Genomic DNA, 17,409 nt, shown 5'->3' with positions numbered 1-17,409 from the left:
CACTGAGGTTTAAATGCCAAGTATATTTTAAGCGCCAAAGCTTCTTTTTGTTTTATTTTCGAAACAGGTATATTTTATAAAAAAATATTATTTTTTTAATAGATGTCTACATGTACGTATGTATATTCATCGTAGAAATCGTTAATTCTAAGCCTATTTCTTATAAATAAATACCTGCTGAAAAAAGGTTATTTTAGAGTGATTTCTTGGACAAAAAAAAAGATATATATAATTCAGTTCCATTAATGACCTCTTGATTTAGAATAATACTACTTTTTTATTTTTATTTTTGAGGAAAATGCTGGATTAAATTTTGCTTCGTCAATTCGACCACTTGTAGAAACTCTGTTTTGTCTAGAGTAGTTTTGTGTATTTGGCTATTTACTGTTACTGGTGTGCGCATTTAATAACCAAGACAAGACAAGATCTTTTGTAATTTCAAAATAATAATAATGTCAATTCAAAATTCTTGTTTTGCTGTTCATTTGAGCATACACGGTAGAAATATGCAAATTCATATACCAAAATAAAAAATAAATAAAGAACAAAGATTGTGCAGAACTTATAATTACGCTTTGCATGCAATTTTGGAATCTTTTTACTATACTTAAAATATGCTCACGGTTTTGAGTAAAGAAAAATTTAAAGAAATACACGCTCAAATAATTTACAAAAGTACTATTACAAGAGATTCATAAGACTTAATGGTCACACTAGCATAATCACTTACTCAATATTATTTAGTGGAAATGAAATGGAAACGTGGCAAGCACATACAAAAAGATGATGTGGTACACACAAGAGAAAAATGTTAAAGGGTACGAAAAGCGGAATGTCAAAACGTGATTATCATTTTTTACAGTCGAAGAAACCAGGTTGGGCCAATGAGAAATTTCTTTTCTTATTGGCCCAACTTGGTTTCTTCGACTTAAATGGATATGCTGTAAATATAGCCAATCAACGATTGCCTCGTTCACGCACGGTTGCTTATATTAATGAGGTACCTCGATCAATTAATTATGAATTATTATTGATATTTTTTTTCCTATTTTATTTTAAAAAGGAATTAATAAAGTCATCATCAGCCTTTTATTCTTATTCTTATTCTTTTCTATTTTCATTCTATCTTTATTGTATTTACAATGGTAAGTATCAACCCTCCTCCTCCTGATTAAACTGCTGCAAGTCTACCCACAGTGTCTCACCAACATATCTATCAAAGGCTACTGTTCCCACCCTCCGTCAAAAGAATGCTGCCTACCAGTCCAACGTCAACAAACGTGGCCATGTCAAGACTAGCTTGGTAAATAAATACTATAGATAAATATATTAGAAAGATTAACTACCTAATAACAATAATTATGAAATAATTATAAGCTAACTAATTAACTTTTTCTTTAAAGAAACCAAAAAACAAGTTCAAGATCCCTATTACCTACTGGGCAATGGCTTTAATTGCATTCACATTTCTTGGTGGAGGTAAGTTTTTATTTATTTTGCTCATATGAAAGAAACTAAGGCTAATTATTTATTTTATTTTATTTTATTTCATGTTTATATATTTATATTGTAGCACTTGTTCAAGTCTTGAATCTCATTGTATAAACCAACCAAGTCATCCCACCCGCCACAGCCATTACCACTACCACTACCACTATCTCTCCCAATTCCAATGATAGTATCCCTCCCTTATTCTCTGTCATTCTACTTGTATATAAATGAAACAATAATATTATTAAATAAAGCAAAAATATATCCAATATTTATATTTTCTTGCTCCAAAACTTGGGTTTTCTCTTTTTTTTTCTCACATAAATTTTGTGCAATATTCCTATGTGATTCTCATATGGTCAATTTTATTTTTATTTTCTAGACTTCATTTTGATAGTAGGAATCTTCAATGGTCTGTACAAAGTCAGAGACCTTGTATCCTCCTTCACAGTCCTACAAAAAAAGCTTGTTAATATTCTTATTCTTATAGTTTTTCTTTAAAAATAAACAAAAATACTAATATTAACCTTCCACTCGCCGTCCCTGACACAGCGCAATTTGTGATTGATGAAAATGGTACAGCTCTTACTATATAATCAAGTATACAATATATGTATAGACATCTATCAGTCAACTGATCAAAGGTTCGAATCAATATGTTCATTTAATCAAACTTTACCGGATACCAAGACTTTTTGTGTGCTGGACTGATTCGGACAAAAGACGAGCACCGAATTGACTTGTGGCACACGAATGAACAGCATTGGCATTCTTTCCTTGTTCGTTAACTAAATTAAAATGCAAATTAAACATATTATTAATTGATATTATATATGTGCACACTCCTACAAATCACGAACCACCACCAATTCAATAGCTCTTCCATTCAATAATGATAATATTATTAATAGGGACAGCTTAGTCAACTTACCACATGCTCTGAATAAACTATCGCTTGTTCCTATCTTATCATAATTTCTGTTTAAACAAAGGTCAAAGGGAAACCATGATTTGATATCAGGGTTTAAGCGTTTGAAGCATAGTTCTTGCTTATTTCCCAAACACTCAGAAGGGCCATGCATACTAGTATGTATTAATGAATATTAATATATATATATATATTCAAAACAGGTGTCTCTCTTTGTTCCTTTTATTCTTTTTTTTTATATCCAACACACCATGTAGTTCTCAAAGGATCATATTTGTCGGTTGTGCCAATATAATCAATCGATAGTGTTACTGGTACTCTAACCTCTTCCACTTTTGAAATAATAGAAAATAAAATTAGTGAGTTAGTTGGGTTGTTTTGTTAGCTTAAATGTGAATTATTATTACTACTACAATAAAAGTCTACTCACAGACTTGAGCAATGACTGATTCGCAGTAGACCTTGTCTGGACATTTGCTCATTACAAAAAGTTCGATCGGTACAGGTCTTTGTACAGTAAACTCATGTTGAAATGAATGAACAAGAGCTGCACTAGATATTACAAGTGAGATTGCCGAAAGGAACTTCATGGTAAACAAGGTAAAAAGAAGTATTGATAATAAATCTGTTTCACAATAAAGTTTACGGCGAGAAATAATAACACTTGTAATAATAATAATAATAATAATAATAATAATATTGGGTTCCACCAATACGAAAGCTTCTCATGTGGTGTCCTCATAGTCAGAATAAATGACGATATCTGTTCAATCGATAGTCTTTTACTCTGAGTATCATTTATCATTTACAGAAATATAGCATTTTTCTATCAACCAAGCTCTTGACCAGATATATATATATATGTGTATTTTAGATGAAACTTTTCAATGATCTTTCCAATTTTTTTTTGCTATAAAGCTATATAATATTTTACCAATAGAATAAATAACATTTAATAGTAAAGAATGAATAATAAGCGGAATATCTGTAAAACCTTTATCTTTTCTTTCATAAAAAAGGACCCTGTTCATGGCACAGTTCGGAAAGCTGGTCCAGCATTTCAGCATAGCATTTCAGCATATTAGTTTAACATCCCGGTTTAATAATTTGGTTTTTCATTAGCTAATTATTCGGGCCAGACACTTTTCCTCTCGGGCACGACGTTTCTCTGGAGCACTAGGTTTATTGAATCTTCGACCTTTATCATTTACTGGTCTCATAAAAAGTGACTTGTTGTCTGGCACACAGCAATTTTATCTGGTCCCTAACCCGCAAAAGTAGTTTGTATGAGTAAAATCACTTTATTTAAATATAAATAATTTAATTCAGGAACAAAAGTACTTCTTTATTTAATATATTGGAATTTCTAGCTGTACTTAAGTAGAAACCATGTCAAATTTTTATTTTTTTTATATGCAGCATATACAAAATATACAATTTGTAAACGTCGTGTCCCAAACGTGACTAAACATTAATAGCAGCTTTTATAATTCAATTCAATTCAATTCGATTCGATTTAATTCACACTTGACATAAAAGTATTTGATTATACTTTTGGAATTGTACAATACAAGTTATATCGAATGTCTGTTAAACTTTAATCTGAAGAAATACATGAAAACTTATATATTTTACTCATAGACATAATACGATATTTGAAGTAACAAAAAAAAGGTATCCTGTATGATCTGAAGTACTAAATGTGGATATCGACGTCATCATATTCACTGTCAGCTCAAAAGCACCTTTTTTTTAGCTGTGTTTGTACACTCACTTGTTGAGACACTCAACACACTACACACTACACACGCATACATACATACACACACACATACATACACATACACACATACACATACATACTACACATACATACCACACACTGACACAGACAAAAAGCAACGTATTGTATTTTTGGACCCAAAAAAAAAGAGTGTGGGAAGGAAATAATCATTACCTCCTCTTATTGATCCGACTATACTTTTTCCGAGCCTAAACATCCAGTCTGTTTACTTTTAGCTATTGTAAGAATCGATAAATTACACTCCCTTTGATCACCTTCAAGATTCTTCTTCTTCTTCATCTTCATCTTCTTCATCTTCTATCTTCCTCTTCTTTATTTAATTCTTTTTTTTAAAAAAAAAACAAGAAAATGGAATCCAAAATTAAAACTTAGGATCAGAATTAGATTTAGACTTAGATTTAGAATTTTTATTACAAATCATTACAACCATTATACAATCATTTATATATGTATATAAACATGCATATATATATATATATATATATATATATATGTAAATGTATATATTATCACTTTAAATAATTAAAAGAAAGAATGAAAGAATGAAAGAACAAAGAAGAAGAAGAAGAAAAATAGTAAAAATAAAGAAAGATGAATTTCGTTATTAAAACAAAACGCGCAATTGTGTCTGCTTCTGCTATAGAAAAGAAGAATAGAAAGGAAGGAAGAAAGAAAAACAAAGACAAAAAAAAACAAACTTGTTCGTGAACGCTACACCACACTACACTACACTATACACAAAAACAAACATTTATGGATCACGATCACCATTTGGAACAGCTGCGAGACTTTGACCAAGAGGTTCTCGCACATCCTCAAAGCGCACAATCCTTTGCAACAAACGGATTCCTGGATACTCTGGAAGAGCTGATTAGCACTAATCTTCAAAAAGAAGAAAATGGGGAAGCTTTGAGAGATGACCTTGTGACCTTGAAAGATGCCACGCGCGCATTCACCACTGTCTTACCATACATCTTCAAAACAGTGTAAGTTTATCAATGAAAACAAATTACAATTTTTCTTTTATTTGGCATTTTTTCGTCTTCTATTTTTCTGTTCTTTCCTTTTAATCTTATCTTATTTCTTTCTTTCTTTCTTTAATATATATATGTGTGTGTAAATCCAAAATACCAAATATCCAAAATACCAAAACAATATATCCATATCTATCTATATATATCTATCTATACAAACAACAATAAAGGTGTAAGAATGAAGCAGAATCTCGCATGTGGCAGACTGCTTCGTCGTTGATCAGCAAAGTGCGTGGATCATTATTAAATCATCGCAATCATGGTCTACGAATCCATGCCATAAAATGTCTTCAAGTCTTGATCCTCATGCAAACAAAGAGAGAACGGAATGACGGACCACGAGTGAGTTAATATTATATTATATTATATTATATCATATTATATTATGCCATATTATACAATACTATATTATATTATATATATATATATATATATATGTATATAGTGTATGTGTGATATGGTATATGTGTGTGGATTAGTGAATAAGTGGATAGTGAAAATATTTATACAGAGTGAGAGCGAGAGAGCGAGAGAAACAAAAAAAAAGGCTAAGAGAGATGTCTAAATAATAAACGGAATTATGACCATGATAGGACGATATATCGCTCTACCTAGTTCGACCAGATCATCGCTTACTAAACCTGAGTCAACTGGATGAAGAAGGAAAGCAGATGTTTAATACAATGATTGAGTGGCTAAAGAGAACTGATGAGTAAGTCATTTGTAAGGGTATATGTATTGTGTGATATATATACATATATATATTGTGTAATACATAGAGTACTGTAATAATTTTATCTTTAATCCTTTGTGTTCTCTGTCTGTAGGCATGGATCTGTATTGACAGCTGTCATAAGTTGTTTGGTTCCTTTGGTTAAAAAACGTCCTCAATTTGCTCGACAAGTGGCCGCTGCATTTGTTAATTGTTTCAAATCCTCGCCAGCAGTATTGCCAAACCCGCAAAAACGAAACGTTGAAAAGGCAATACGGCTTTCTTTGGTTACAATGATTCGGTAAGTTATAAAGGGCCAATAGTTGTGCATACAAGGCATATATAAAAAAATAAAGAAAGAGAGAGAGAGAGAAAGACAGAGGGAGAATGGAAAAATGATAACTTTATACATATACATATACATACACGTATACATATATATATATTTGTGTTTTGGACGTGTATTTTTTATGTATATATTTTAGGGCTGACCAGTTGGCCCAGTACCGTAATGAGATTATAAGTGCATTTGGAGCAGTAGGAGGAAATACGGCTATTTTCCAAAATCGTCAAGCGCGAGAGCAAAGGGAAAGAGAAAAACGTGAGGCAGAAGAGGCCAGACGGTCAAAACGTTCTCTCACAGGAAAAGATGATGGAGGACAGGGAAAAAGGGCAAGGGTATTAGAACAAGCACCGATATCCCAACCACCCAACCCAAACATGCAACAATCATCATCATTAGACTCACAAAATGCAAGAGCATCTATAAAACCATCAGTCAGGCCACCTCCTACACAGACACCACCAAATCCGCTTGCTGGATTTGATGTAACTACTTTGCCTTTGAATGTGGTTGTAGAGCTGTGTGTAGCTGTACTTCAGAACATCTCAATGGAGACAATTAGCCAGCGAATTCATATGGTGAGCTTTGTACATATATAAAAATCATAAATAAATAAATAATTGTAGATAGATATATAGACACATCAATAAATCAATAAATCAATGTCTAGGTCCATAGATACTTAAATATATAGATAGATAGTTATATCTACTATACAACCAAACCATTACTTTCAAATAGTATCCTAATCAAACCAAACCAAACCAAACCAAACCAAATTATCGAAAAATCTCTCTTTTCTCTCTCTCTTCCTTTTCCCTACACACACTCCATATGTCTGCTGTCTCTCTTTCCCCCTCTATCTATCCCTATCTCTACATCTTTTTTTTTTATGTTAACCAATCTTAGATCCAAACTGCTAATTCAGACCCTACAAAAAACATCCCAACGACAGTCAACCAGCCTTCAGCTACACCACAGCCTCCACCTCAAAGATTTGCACCTACACCTGCGCCAGTATCTCCACCTGCACCAATGTTCGCTCCTGCTCCCGTACCTGCACCTATCTCATCTGTACAGCCACCCAGACCAGCGCCTGTGCCTGCCCTTACTAAGCGTACACCCCCAAAGGATCCTCGATTAAAGAAAGAGAGCCCTGCACCAGAGCCAACAGTAAAAGTAAAAATCGAGGAACAATCTACTCCTACTGCCCCAGCTGTTCGTACTCCTACCTTTGCTGCCAATTCCAATGCTGCATCTACTGCCACCACAACTACTACAACGGCTACTACAGCATCCACACCTGCTTCCACATCTACTACTACTCCTGCTATTATTCAAAAACCGCGCGTACAGCTTGCAAGTGCGCAGGAACGTGCAACTCAATCATTGAAGATGCAGCCTTATGAGCTATCAGCACCGGCCACTCTTGAGAGACATGAGCAGCTAGAGATGCTCAAACTCTCTGTTCAACGTATCTTTGCCGCCGAGGCTCTATTAGAACCACAGATAATTGAGTCTAACCCAGAAGATCCGGCATCTTCTTCACGCCGTGTTACTTCTTCATGGAATCAGTCGACCAAGACAATGTGGCTACTACTGGTCGCAAAACTGCTCACACGTGGTGTGGGTAATAGTACCTGGGGAACGGCTGCAATCTCGGCTGGAGAAAACATGGATATTGGAGATCCAATGGAAGAAGATACTAAAATAGACGTAAAGACCGTCAAGCAGAAATCCAATCCAGATGAATTAAAGATGATGTTGCTAGACTTTATTGTTGCAGATTTACCACTGAGGTTTGTCTATATAAGATATATATATCTATCTGGAATATTATATACTACATATATATATATTAGCAAGTAATAACAATAATAATGTGGATGCTTTTGAAACAATACAACATTTAGATACGATCTTGCCCTAGAATGGCTACACGAAGAATTCTACTGCGATCGTATGCATCAGCGCACCAACCCAGACTACCCATCTTCATACGACACCTGGCATCTGCTTCTTCTTGAAAAGGGTATTCCTGCCCTTGACGCCAAGGACAAAACGCTCTCGAGACTATTGATGGACGCACCTGCGATCAACACTGATGTCATTGAACTCGTTCGTGCAACCATGGCAAAAGAACCGGCTCGTTTTGTTGCTTGTGCTTCCGCCCTCAGAGACCTTGTGGCCAGTCGCCCCCCTGTGCGGGATCAGTGTCTAGAAGTATTGCTGAATTTCTGTATCAGCTCTGACGTCAAGACCCGATCCACGAGCATCGTCGTTGTCAAGAAGTGGGTACCTGAGCACCCAGTGATCTCTATAAAAGTCGAAGAGTTCTCGGTCAACGCGCTGCGTGTTCTCACAACAGATCCTTCGTTAAGGGAGTCGTCTGTGAAGGATGAATCGATGGAAGATGTTAAAACTGAAGAAGAAAAAGAAGAAGAAGAAGAAGAATCAGTAGGAGTAAGAGGGGAAGCCGAAAACAACAACAACAACAAAAAGAAAGTTACATCAGGTGTAGTAGATAAAACCGATACAAGTCGAAATCTCAACAACAAAAAAGATGAAGGCGTAAAAGTAAAACTAGAAGAAGAGCCGACCGAACTTTCGGATTTCAATGGTGCATCAGTGGCTAACGAAGACACAGATATGGCAGAGCCACGGTCACAAGCAACAGAACCACATGTACAAAATTCAACGGCTCATATAGAAGGAAAAGAAGGTGGAGCAGTAGACTATGATGATGATGAAGAGGAAGAGGAACCCAATGAGTGGTCCGAGTCAGATGTTATTCGTCATTCTGAGCTATTTTTTGCTCTCTGTGTCAAGAAGCATGACATGTTGAATGAGTAAGTAAAGTCCAAAAATAATAATAACAATAAGATATAATAGTATAATGTAAGGAGTAGTTATTCAAAGGTGAAAATCTTTGTATTAAATGTATTTTGTTGCTGTAGTTTGTTCAGTATCTATATCGATGCATCTGATCGAGTTCAGCGTATGATTCGACAGCATGTCTACAGTCTTATCAAGTCCATTGGAATGGATTCGCCAAAACTTATTGATATCATTCGACACTTCCCCCCTGGTGGAGAGACTTTGGTGATTCGAATTCTTGTTGTTTTGTGTGATACTGGTAATAATGGAATACATTAGAGTGGATATTATTTTCAACATATACGTAGCAAAAAAAAATTCACTGATCCTCATAAAAAAATGTTTGTAGTGCGCCCAAGTTCTGAACTTGTTAATGCTGTGATGTATATCTATCGCGAACGAAAATTAGATGCTAAATTCCTGATACCTATCATCTCTGGACTTCGTAAAGTAAGTCTGACTTTGTTACTTTATTCTTTTTCTTCTTTAGCATTCATAATGGCGACATAAAGTCTAATCGATTTATTACAATATATACATGCATATTCTTTGTAGGAGGATATTCGTCAAAACTTGCCAAAGATTGTCGAGCTTCTGAACAACACTGAAGGCCAACGCAAGGTTGTAAAAAAGGTGTTTTCTCGTATTGTTTCAAGTACCGGAAGCAGCAAAACACCAATGGCTCCTACCGAATTGCTCATGGCTCTCCATAAGATGGAGGAGAATGTCCCTCTTCAAAAAGCAGTCGAAGGTAACCTTTATTATTTTGCTATATTAAACAATTGTCTATTATTATTATTATTATTATTTTAAAAAAAACTAAACTAATGTGTATATATATTAGCTATCAACATTTGCTTTACTATGCCTGACACATTTGAGGCAAAACATGTTGCAACTGCTCTTCAACACTTGGTTGAGCAACCAAAGATCCCTCTGCTATTGATGGTGACTGTAAGTGATGGATATTTCTTTTCTTCGAATGATTTATCTATATGATAAGTCTGGGCTGTCCGACTAACACCTAATTTCTTTCTTTCTTTAATAGATGATCCGCACAGTTGCTGTATATAAAAGCCTAAACAACTTCATTCTATCCCTCTTGGTAAAACTAATTTCCAAGCGTGTGTGGGCATATCCTAAGCTGTGGGATGGATTTGTAAAATGTACAGAGGTAAAATATACATAATAAATGAATGAATTAATAAGATATTATATACGAAATATTTACAAAATTGATTACTATTGTTATATTTGATAGAGAACCTTGCCTGATTCTGTAAAGGTGCTCTCGAGTTCAGCTTTACCTAATGCCCAGTTGAAAGATATCGTATTGAGAATACCAGGGGTCAGATCACCGTTACGTGAATATGCTGAACAAAACAGCCTCATGCGTATTTTGGTGATGATGAAGGACATGGGTTTTATTGAAGAGTAAAGTATTCCTTTTATTTTATTTTATTTTTAAAAAAAGACGCTTTGGTTTCTATCCATTACCAATCCAAATATCTAATCTACCTTTACTTATTTGCTTGTGTTTTTCTCTTTTATAGCTCTTAAAGTATTATACAACTTTCTAGGCACACACTGGTTTTTGTTGTTGTTGTTGTTGTTGCTCCTTTTGTGGCGCCTGAATTTGATATAAAACAACTATTGGTAACGCCTGGCGAAAACAAAAGAGGAATTGAGGAAAATACATGCTTTATTTTTTTATTACTATTATTACTATTATTATTCTTATTTTTATTATTATTTTCAAATTATATATATATATATATTTACATATGTATACCTTATTCTCTATTAAGGATAAAGCGCTATCTCTTCTTCATCTTTATTTTTTCTCTTTTATATAATAAAATTCACAATTAGTAACGAGGATATTAATATATTATATATATAAATTAAATATGACGATATCCAGTAGCAAATTAAGAATAGAGATTTTCAGTGCTTAAAAATATAAAATAAAATCAAGGTTGAAATGAAGGAATATAATTAAAAATAAACAAATAAACAAACGAACAAACAAATAATAATGAAGATTACAGGTGTACAAATTCATTGGAAAATCAGTTACCAAGGAAACCCTATTGTTAAAAATAAAAATATTGTCATCACCATGGTTTTCTTCTATTTTTCTTTTTTTTCTTATTATTCCGCAAACTTTCTTCGTTACCATTTATGGGTTGTGGCACTATTGTCCTCTATTATACTTGGACTGCTGTTCATCCCAGCTGGTCTTCTCCTCTTTTGCTCACTCGCTTTTTTTATTCCCTTGGTTACCTTCTTTTCTTTCCCCTTTCTCTTTCACTTTCACTTTCACTTTCTTTCTTTTCAACCTCGGTCAGAAGAAAACACACACTATATATTATACACTATACCACACTACATTAATCGTCGAACCTCTTGCTCGAAACCTGTATCTATACCTTTAAACAAATAATATCATGACTAGGGTAAAAAAAAAGAAACAGGGCTGCGCATTCGTCTTTGTATAAAAAAACAAACTAGTAACTGGGCTTTTGCTTCTCTAGATCGCCCGGAAAAAGCTTGTTGTGGTTGGTGATGGTGGATGTGGAAAGACAAGTTTGTTGGTTGTGTATCAAAACGGTGCCTTTCCAGAGGTAAATATCTATATATATCAGATTATAATCACAGGAACACTCGGGGGCCTCTTGTATTATCCTTATATGGAATACGGATTATTATCTTTGTGGTTGATAATGGGCACACTTTGTTGGAATATTATATATATATATATATATCCGGGTGGCTATCTATTCCCAGATCTGTAAAACCAAAAACCAAGAAAAAAAGGAAAAAATATAAACCATTGTTCTTACATACTCACTCTCTTTCTCTCCCTCTCACACACACACATATATATATGCTTGTATGTATGCTTTTATATTGTTATTGTTTTTAGCGTTATGTGCCAACAGTATTTGAAAATTATATCGCAAACGTCCAGCTAGAGAATGGTAAACACGTTGAGCTTGCCCTGTGGGATACAGCTGGTCAGGAAGACTATGATCGATTGCGACCATTGTCCTACCCAGAAACAGACGTTGTTCTGATCTGCTTTGCCATTGATTTGCCGACCTCATTTGCAAATGTCCAAGATAGGGTGAGTGAGTGAATATAGAGTTCATTGTCTAGTTTCTGTTGAGGGTGTACAAATATAATACACAGACACATAATATACAATATGCAATATACAATATATAATATACAATGTGTATGTATATATGCATGTATCTGTACATGCATTCATTTATTAATTTATTTATTTGCTTGCTTGCTTTATATATATATATTACAGTGGCTTCCAGAAGTAACCCATTTTTGCGAGAATGTACCAAAGTTGTTGGTGGGAACAAAGATAGATTTACGTGATGATCGGAATCGAATTGGCCAACTGAATGCACTTGGCCATCACTTGATCACCAGTGAGGAAGTAAGTCTAAAATGGAAAAAAGCATAAAGAAAGAAAGAAGGAATGAAGGAAGGAAGACACGCAAAAAAGGAAATGAAGTAAAGGCGTATACTTTGGAAGTGTTTTAATGTATATACTATCCGTTGATTCACTAGGGTGATAAGCTGGCTAAGGATATTGGAGCAAAGTACTATGAGTGTAGTGCCAAGCGAAACCAGTTTGTGGATGAGGTAATCACAGCTGCGACAAAGGCAGCAATGTCTGGGGGAATCATGCGTCTACACAAAAAGCTCTGTATTGTATTGTAACCCTTGACAATGTACAGATTTTTATAACACATTACAAAGCACACTCTTTTTTCTGTTTCTGTTTTCTTTATTCATTTTCCTCTTACTGTCTTTCTTATCTCTCTTATTATTATTCTTATTATTTATATTTATATATTTTCTCTTACAGAACAATTTGTTGTATTTTTTCATAATAATTCGCACTATTTTATATTCTATAATATATACCTCCATATATCTATCTAACTGTCTCATTTATACTGTGATTACTTATCATATATGTATGTTATTTATATGATGCTGATTGTGTGATGAGTGCTTTATGCAATACAGCATATATTCAATTCTCGGCAGTCACGCCAAAATTAGCATTTTTGGAGAGTTTTAATGCTTTTTTATATTTATTTATTTTATATTATATTACGATTAATTTCTAAGAAGGTCATTAAATTATTTCTTTATATCTATATTTATACACACATATATATATGCATCTTAGCAATGTCCAGTGCTAAAGTATTCAGTGGAAACTCTATCAAGAAAGCGCAAAACGATAGAAGAACAGTTTACAAGAGCGTCTTGGATTCACCTTTTATTCTCAAATGGTAAGACGGAATACGTCTTAATCTCTACCACCCAAGAAATCTCATTTGCTCTCAGGCCAGCTGTTAATAATGATCTCGGAAACAAGATTACCGAGCTACTTTTATTGTAAGTCAAATATAAACCCACGAAAAATAAATAAAAATAAAGCAAGAAAAAGAAAATATAAAAATAAATACAGTTATTACTATTATTGGTGATTAAGGAAACTGAATGATCATTAGATCACTTGAACCCATTGGACATTACCGAAAGGCTGTACACTTGATCAAGCAAAAAAAGTCCCAAAAGGTTGAACCTAAAACTGATGATTTGAAGCCACCTGCTGAGCCTGACATCCTGAATCGTGTTCACGTTGGTGTTAATCAAGTTACACGACTTCTCGAAAAATTGATCAAAGACAAATGTGCGGGACAGCCATCAGCCACACCTACAAATACAGATACAAATGCATATACTGCTGTTTTTGTCTGCAAGAGAGACGCTAACCCCCCACATTTGTGTGCTCACCTGTTATCCATGTGCGCGCTTGCAAACATCAAGATTGTATCTTTGCCACCTTGTTCTGAACCCAGGGTAGCGCTTGCACTTGGTATTCGTAGAGCATGTGCGATTGCAGTAGAGGTAAATATTATTAAATGTATCGCTCTATAGATTGATTAATGAATTAACGAATTATATTATATTATATTTTTCTTCGTCTTCTTTAGATTAAACAAGATAAAGAAGAGTCCCTTCGCTTAATATTACAAGGAATCCAGCCTGTTAATGCACCATGGTTGAAGTCTGCATTATCTGCACCACAAGAATATTGCCCAACAAATATAAAAACCTTTCAAACAACTGCACCAATCATTGCAAAAACACAAAAACGGAAACCAGAAGAAATGGCACAAAACGAAGCCAACAAAAAGACCAAGAAGCAATAAACTTTTATATATACATATTTGGAAAGGGTATATTAGGGGGTTTCAACAGTCCTTTAAGCTTTCAAACTTAATCTTTGAGTTTAAATTTCAAAATATAATTGGTTGAAATTAATCTATAACCATCAAAAAAAAGATTAAAACTCTTGAAAGAAAATCTTCGAGAGTTTTAAATTAAATACATTTTTGCTCAGTTTTTTTTTGCAATTTAATAAAGCCTTGATGCAAACATCTTTGCACCTTTGATTATTATTTTAAGCTTATACCATACTATCATCATGCCTAGTAGAATTGAAATAAGCATTTAGGGTACTCTAAAACACAAACTCTTACATATTATTGGTTACTTCTTTAAAACTCAAAGCTTAAATTTAAAAGCTTAAAAACTGTTGAAACCCCCTATTAAAATAGCCTTTACTGCACCGTAACCAAAACAGAAAAAAATAAATCCTTTTTAACAATTACTTGAATCCTCTCTCCAAATTCTCCCATCCCTCCATTCCGTTCGAGAATCTTTGTCCATATGATATTGCAACTTAAAATGGACAGAAATCGACGCAATACAAAATCAGAAATACTCTTTGTTTTATCTTTTAGACGGCTGTCCATAGTATATACGAGTCGAACAAGAAATAGGCCCTCAGTCATACTTTCGTGTCCCTATAAACTTCTCAACGCTTTAAAAACCGACACCAATAACTACAATATTCTTTTTTTTTATTATGCCTAGCAATACCAGCTGCACAACGCTATCAAAAGTGCTATATACCACTGTTCTCAGAACTACCTTTAAACTTTTGCACGCACATAACACTTGTATGCTTATACTTCCAAGACTGTCTTCAGTGACAATGATCTCATCCCATCATACATATTCTCCAAAGCTTCCGACTTTTACTATATCTTTAAATAACTGGTTCTAGACCAAACAGAAATCACCCATCGCAAAGTCCTACCATAGTAATCTCTCTTCATAGGCGCACACAATAATCTTCAAGTCTATAATAATAATAAAATTGTTACAAACCCTAATTCTCAAACCCATCTCATATAAAAAAAATCATTTACTACACACTGCCTCCGTCAATCTCACTATTCTGCACTCTTTACACAACACAAATCCTCTACTATCAAAACCTTCTCAATATTTTTAAAACAAAATCGCTGTTACACTACACTCTTATTCTTCTTCAGCCTTTCACTTTAATTAATTCGACTCGGTCTCCACCTACTCACTTACCTTATTTATTTTACTATATTTAAATAGACAAAACAAATAGAAGCTGTAATGATTTATATATGTACTTGCCTTAATCACAAGCATATTATTTATTTATATAGGTTTAAAAAAGTATTATAAGAGATATATGTGTAGTTAAGATGTGTGTAGTTGAGGTTTGCGTGTGTGTGTGTGTGTAGTTAAGATGTGTATAGTCGAGAATTGCGTGTGTGTGTATGTGTAGTTAAGGTACGTGAAAAGGGGGCAGGGGATAGGCGGTGCAATAAGGAATGGCTTAGGAATATTGAGTGTGAAGGTCAGTGTATTCTTAAGACAAGCGCAAAACTATAAGGTTGCTCACTCTTTATAAACAATATTTGAAGCTAATGAGCTCTCTCTAAAAAAGCAATCTAAGCGCACAGCTTTCATATCCATAGTGAAGTTATGAATTCTATATACATAAACAGCAATGCTTTTGCGATGGACATGCGTTGAGTAACAGCTTTATAATAAAAAAAAGGCGAAGCTATCTTCCTAAGTAAGTATGCTTCCCGTCTAAAACAAGTACACAATCATATAAAAGTCGAAATTAATTAACCAAAAATGGAAGTCCAATGACTTTGACATTATACTCTATAGCTAACTAATAACTTATACTCTTTGCCTTATATCTTTGTGCATGCAGATAATGAAGCCTTTCAATATCTCATATTAATATATTAGTATATAAAGTAAATTCCAAAAGTATATATGTATATAGCTTATACCATACACTTCTCAATCAATTGGTTAAATAATTCTGAGCAAGGATCGATATATTTTGCTTAAATCCGATCCGAGCTATAAGCAACAAGATGTGTTTTAATGTGCTTTTAAAATAATTCGATCCACTGGATATTTATGGATCAATTAACATCTTACTTTCCTTAATTATCTTTCTCTCTCTCTCTCTCTCTCTCTCTCTCTCTCTTTCTCTCTCGCTCTCTCTCTCTCTCTTTCTCTCTCGCTCTCTCTCTCACTCTCGCATTTTCTGTTTGTCCACTACAAATCTCTCTCGTTGATCTCTCTTCTTCTTGGACAATTACATCCTTAAGATAACACGCCGCGTGATAAATCCATATACCAAAAGTCACTCTAGGATTATATATATAATCTGTTAGTATATTTCAGATAAGCTCTTACACATATCTCTTTCCTCTTTCCAATATACACTCACACACTCAGGGATCTCTCTACCAGTCAATTGGCTGCACAAATACAAAATATACGATATTGTCTATTTCGTTTTATGTCTTCTTAAAAACTAAGGATGCTAATTGGTAATTCAGACAGTTTGTACTTTTTTGTAACCTGGTATTACCAATTGGTGGTGCAGAAAGTCTTTGTGTACCCGATAGTAAAAGAATCATAACAGGGCCCATTGACAGGGACACTGTTACCCATACGGGGGTTTAAATACCGTCCAGTGTTCACTTACAGTCGTTGAGAGAGGATAGTATATTAATGTGACCTTCATTGCGCCGTAATCAAAACAAAAAAATTCTTTTTTAATGATAGCTTGAATCTTCTTTCGACATTCCCTACATTTCTCCATCCTTGTCAAGGATCTTCATTGCTGTTGGGAATCGTCATTCATATAATATTGCAACATAAAGTAGACAGAAACTGTTGCAATATAAAAAGAGAGCACACTCTTTGAAAAAAAAAATCGAAATACACTTTATTTTATCTTTTTGACTACTGTTC

The 17,409-nt window shown here is 34.0% G+C and overlaps 5 protein-coding genes across 5 annotated transcripts; 4 read left to right on the top strand and 1 right to left on the bottom strand.

Moving 5' to 3' along the window:
- Nucleotides 1–832: 832 nt before the first annotated feature.
- PHYBLDRAFT_151228 (hypothetical protein) lies at nucleotides 833–1,605 on the top strand (the record flags this gene model as incomplete). Its single annotated transcript, XM_018432631.1, has 4 exons — nucleotides 833–1,000; nucleotides 1,187–1,303; nucleotides 1,404–1,479; nucleotides 1,574–1,605. 4 exons carry the CDS (start codon nucleotides 833–835, stop codon nucleotides 1,603–1,605), a joined length of 393 nt encoding a protein of 130 aa, XP_018285741.1.
- Nucleotides 1,606–1,837: 232 nt separating this feature from the next.
- PHYBLDRAFT_160360 (hypothetical protein) lies at nucleotides 1,838–3,053 on the bottom strand. Its single transcript, XM_018434170.1, has 6 exons — nucleotides 2,850–3,053; nucleotides 2,670–2,751; nucleotides 2,423–2,574; nucleotides 2,171–2,279; nucleotides 2,019–2,079; nucleotides 1,838–1,944 (listed from the first exon to the last, which is right to left on the bottom strand). The coding sequence occupies exons 1-6, from the start codon at nucleotides 3,007–3,009 to the stop codon at nucleotides 1,870–1,872; spliced, it is 639 nt and encodes a 212-aa protein (XP_018285740.1). The 5' UTR covers nucleotides 3,010–3,053; the 3' UTR covers nucleotides 1,838–1,869.
- Nucleotides 3,054–5,335: 2,282 nt separating this feature from the next.
- Nucleotides 5,336–6,986, top strand: PHYBLDRAFT_160359 (hypothetical protein). The gene is made up of 4 exons (XM_018434169.1): nucleotides 5,336–5,599; nucleotides 5,851–5,969; nucleotides 6,085–6,270; nucleotides 6,455–6,986. Exons 1-4 carry the CDS (start codon nucleotides 5,453–5,455, stop codon nucleotides 6,909–6,911), a joined length of 909 nt encoding a protein of 302 aa, XP_018285739.1. The 5' UTR covers nucleotides 5,336–5,452; the 3' UTR covers nucleotides 6,912–6,986.
- Nucleotides 6,987–11,639: 4,653 nt separating this feature from the next.
- PHYBLDRAFT_151225 (hypothetical protein) lies at nucleotides 11,640–12,936 on the top strand (the record flags this gene model as incomplete). The annotated part of the gene is made up of 5 exons (XM_018432630.1): nucleotides 11,640–11,648; nucleotides 11,727–11,816; nucleotides 12,119–12,319; nucleotides 12,515–12,649; nucleotides 12,784–12,936. 5 exons carry the CDS (start codon nucleotides 11,640–11,642, stop codon nucleotides 12,934–12,936), a joined length of 588 nt encoding a protein of 195 aa, XP_018285826.1.
- A 422-nt stretch (nucleotides 12,937–13,358) lies between these two features.
- On the top strand, nucleotides 13,359–14,461 carry PHYBLDRAFT_56362 (hypothetical protein). The gene is made up of 4 exons (XM_018440212.1): nucleotides 13,359–13,520; nucleotides 13,576–13,626; nucleotides 13,743–14,142; nucleotides 14,229–14,461. The coding sequence occupies exons 1-4, from the start codon at nucleotides 13,417–13,419 to the stop codon at nucleotides 14,445–14,447; spliced, it is 774 nt and encodes a 257-aa protein (XP_018285827.1). The 5' UTR covers nucleotides 13,359–13,416; the 3' UTR covers nucleotides 14,448–14,461.
- Nucleotides 14,462–17,409: the final 2,948 nt, after the last annotated feature.

Source organism: Phycomyces blakesleeanus, assembly GCF_001638985.1.
Source record: "Phycomyces blakesleeanus NRRL 1555(-) unplaced genomic scaffold PHYBLscaffold_28, whole genome shotgun sequence".
Classification (NCBI taxonomy): Eukaryota; Fungi; Mucoromycota; class Mucoromycetes; order Mucorales; family Phycomycetaceae; genus Phycomyces; species Phycomyces blakesleeanus.
Note: the sequence above shows the minus strand (reverse complement) of the source record. Positions and strands in the feature narration are given on the sequence as shown.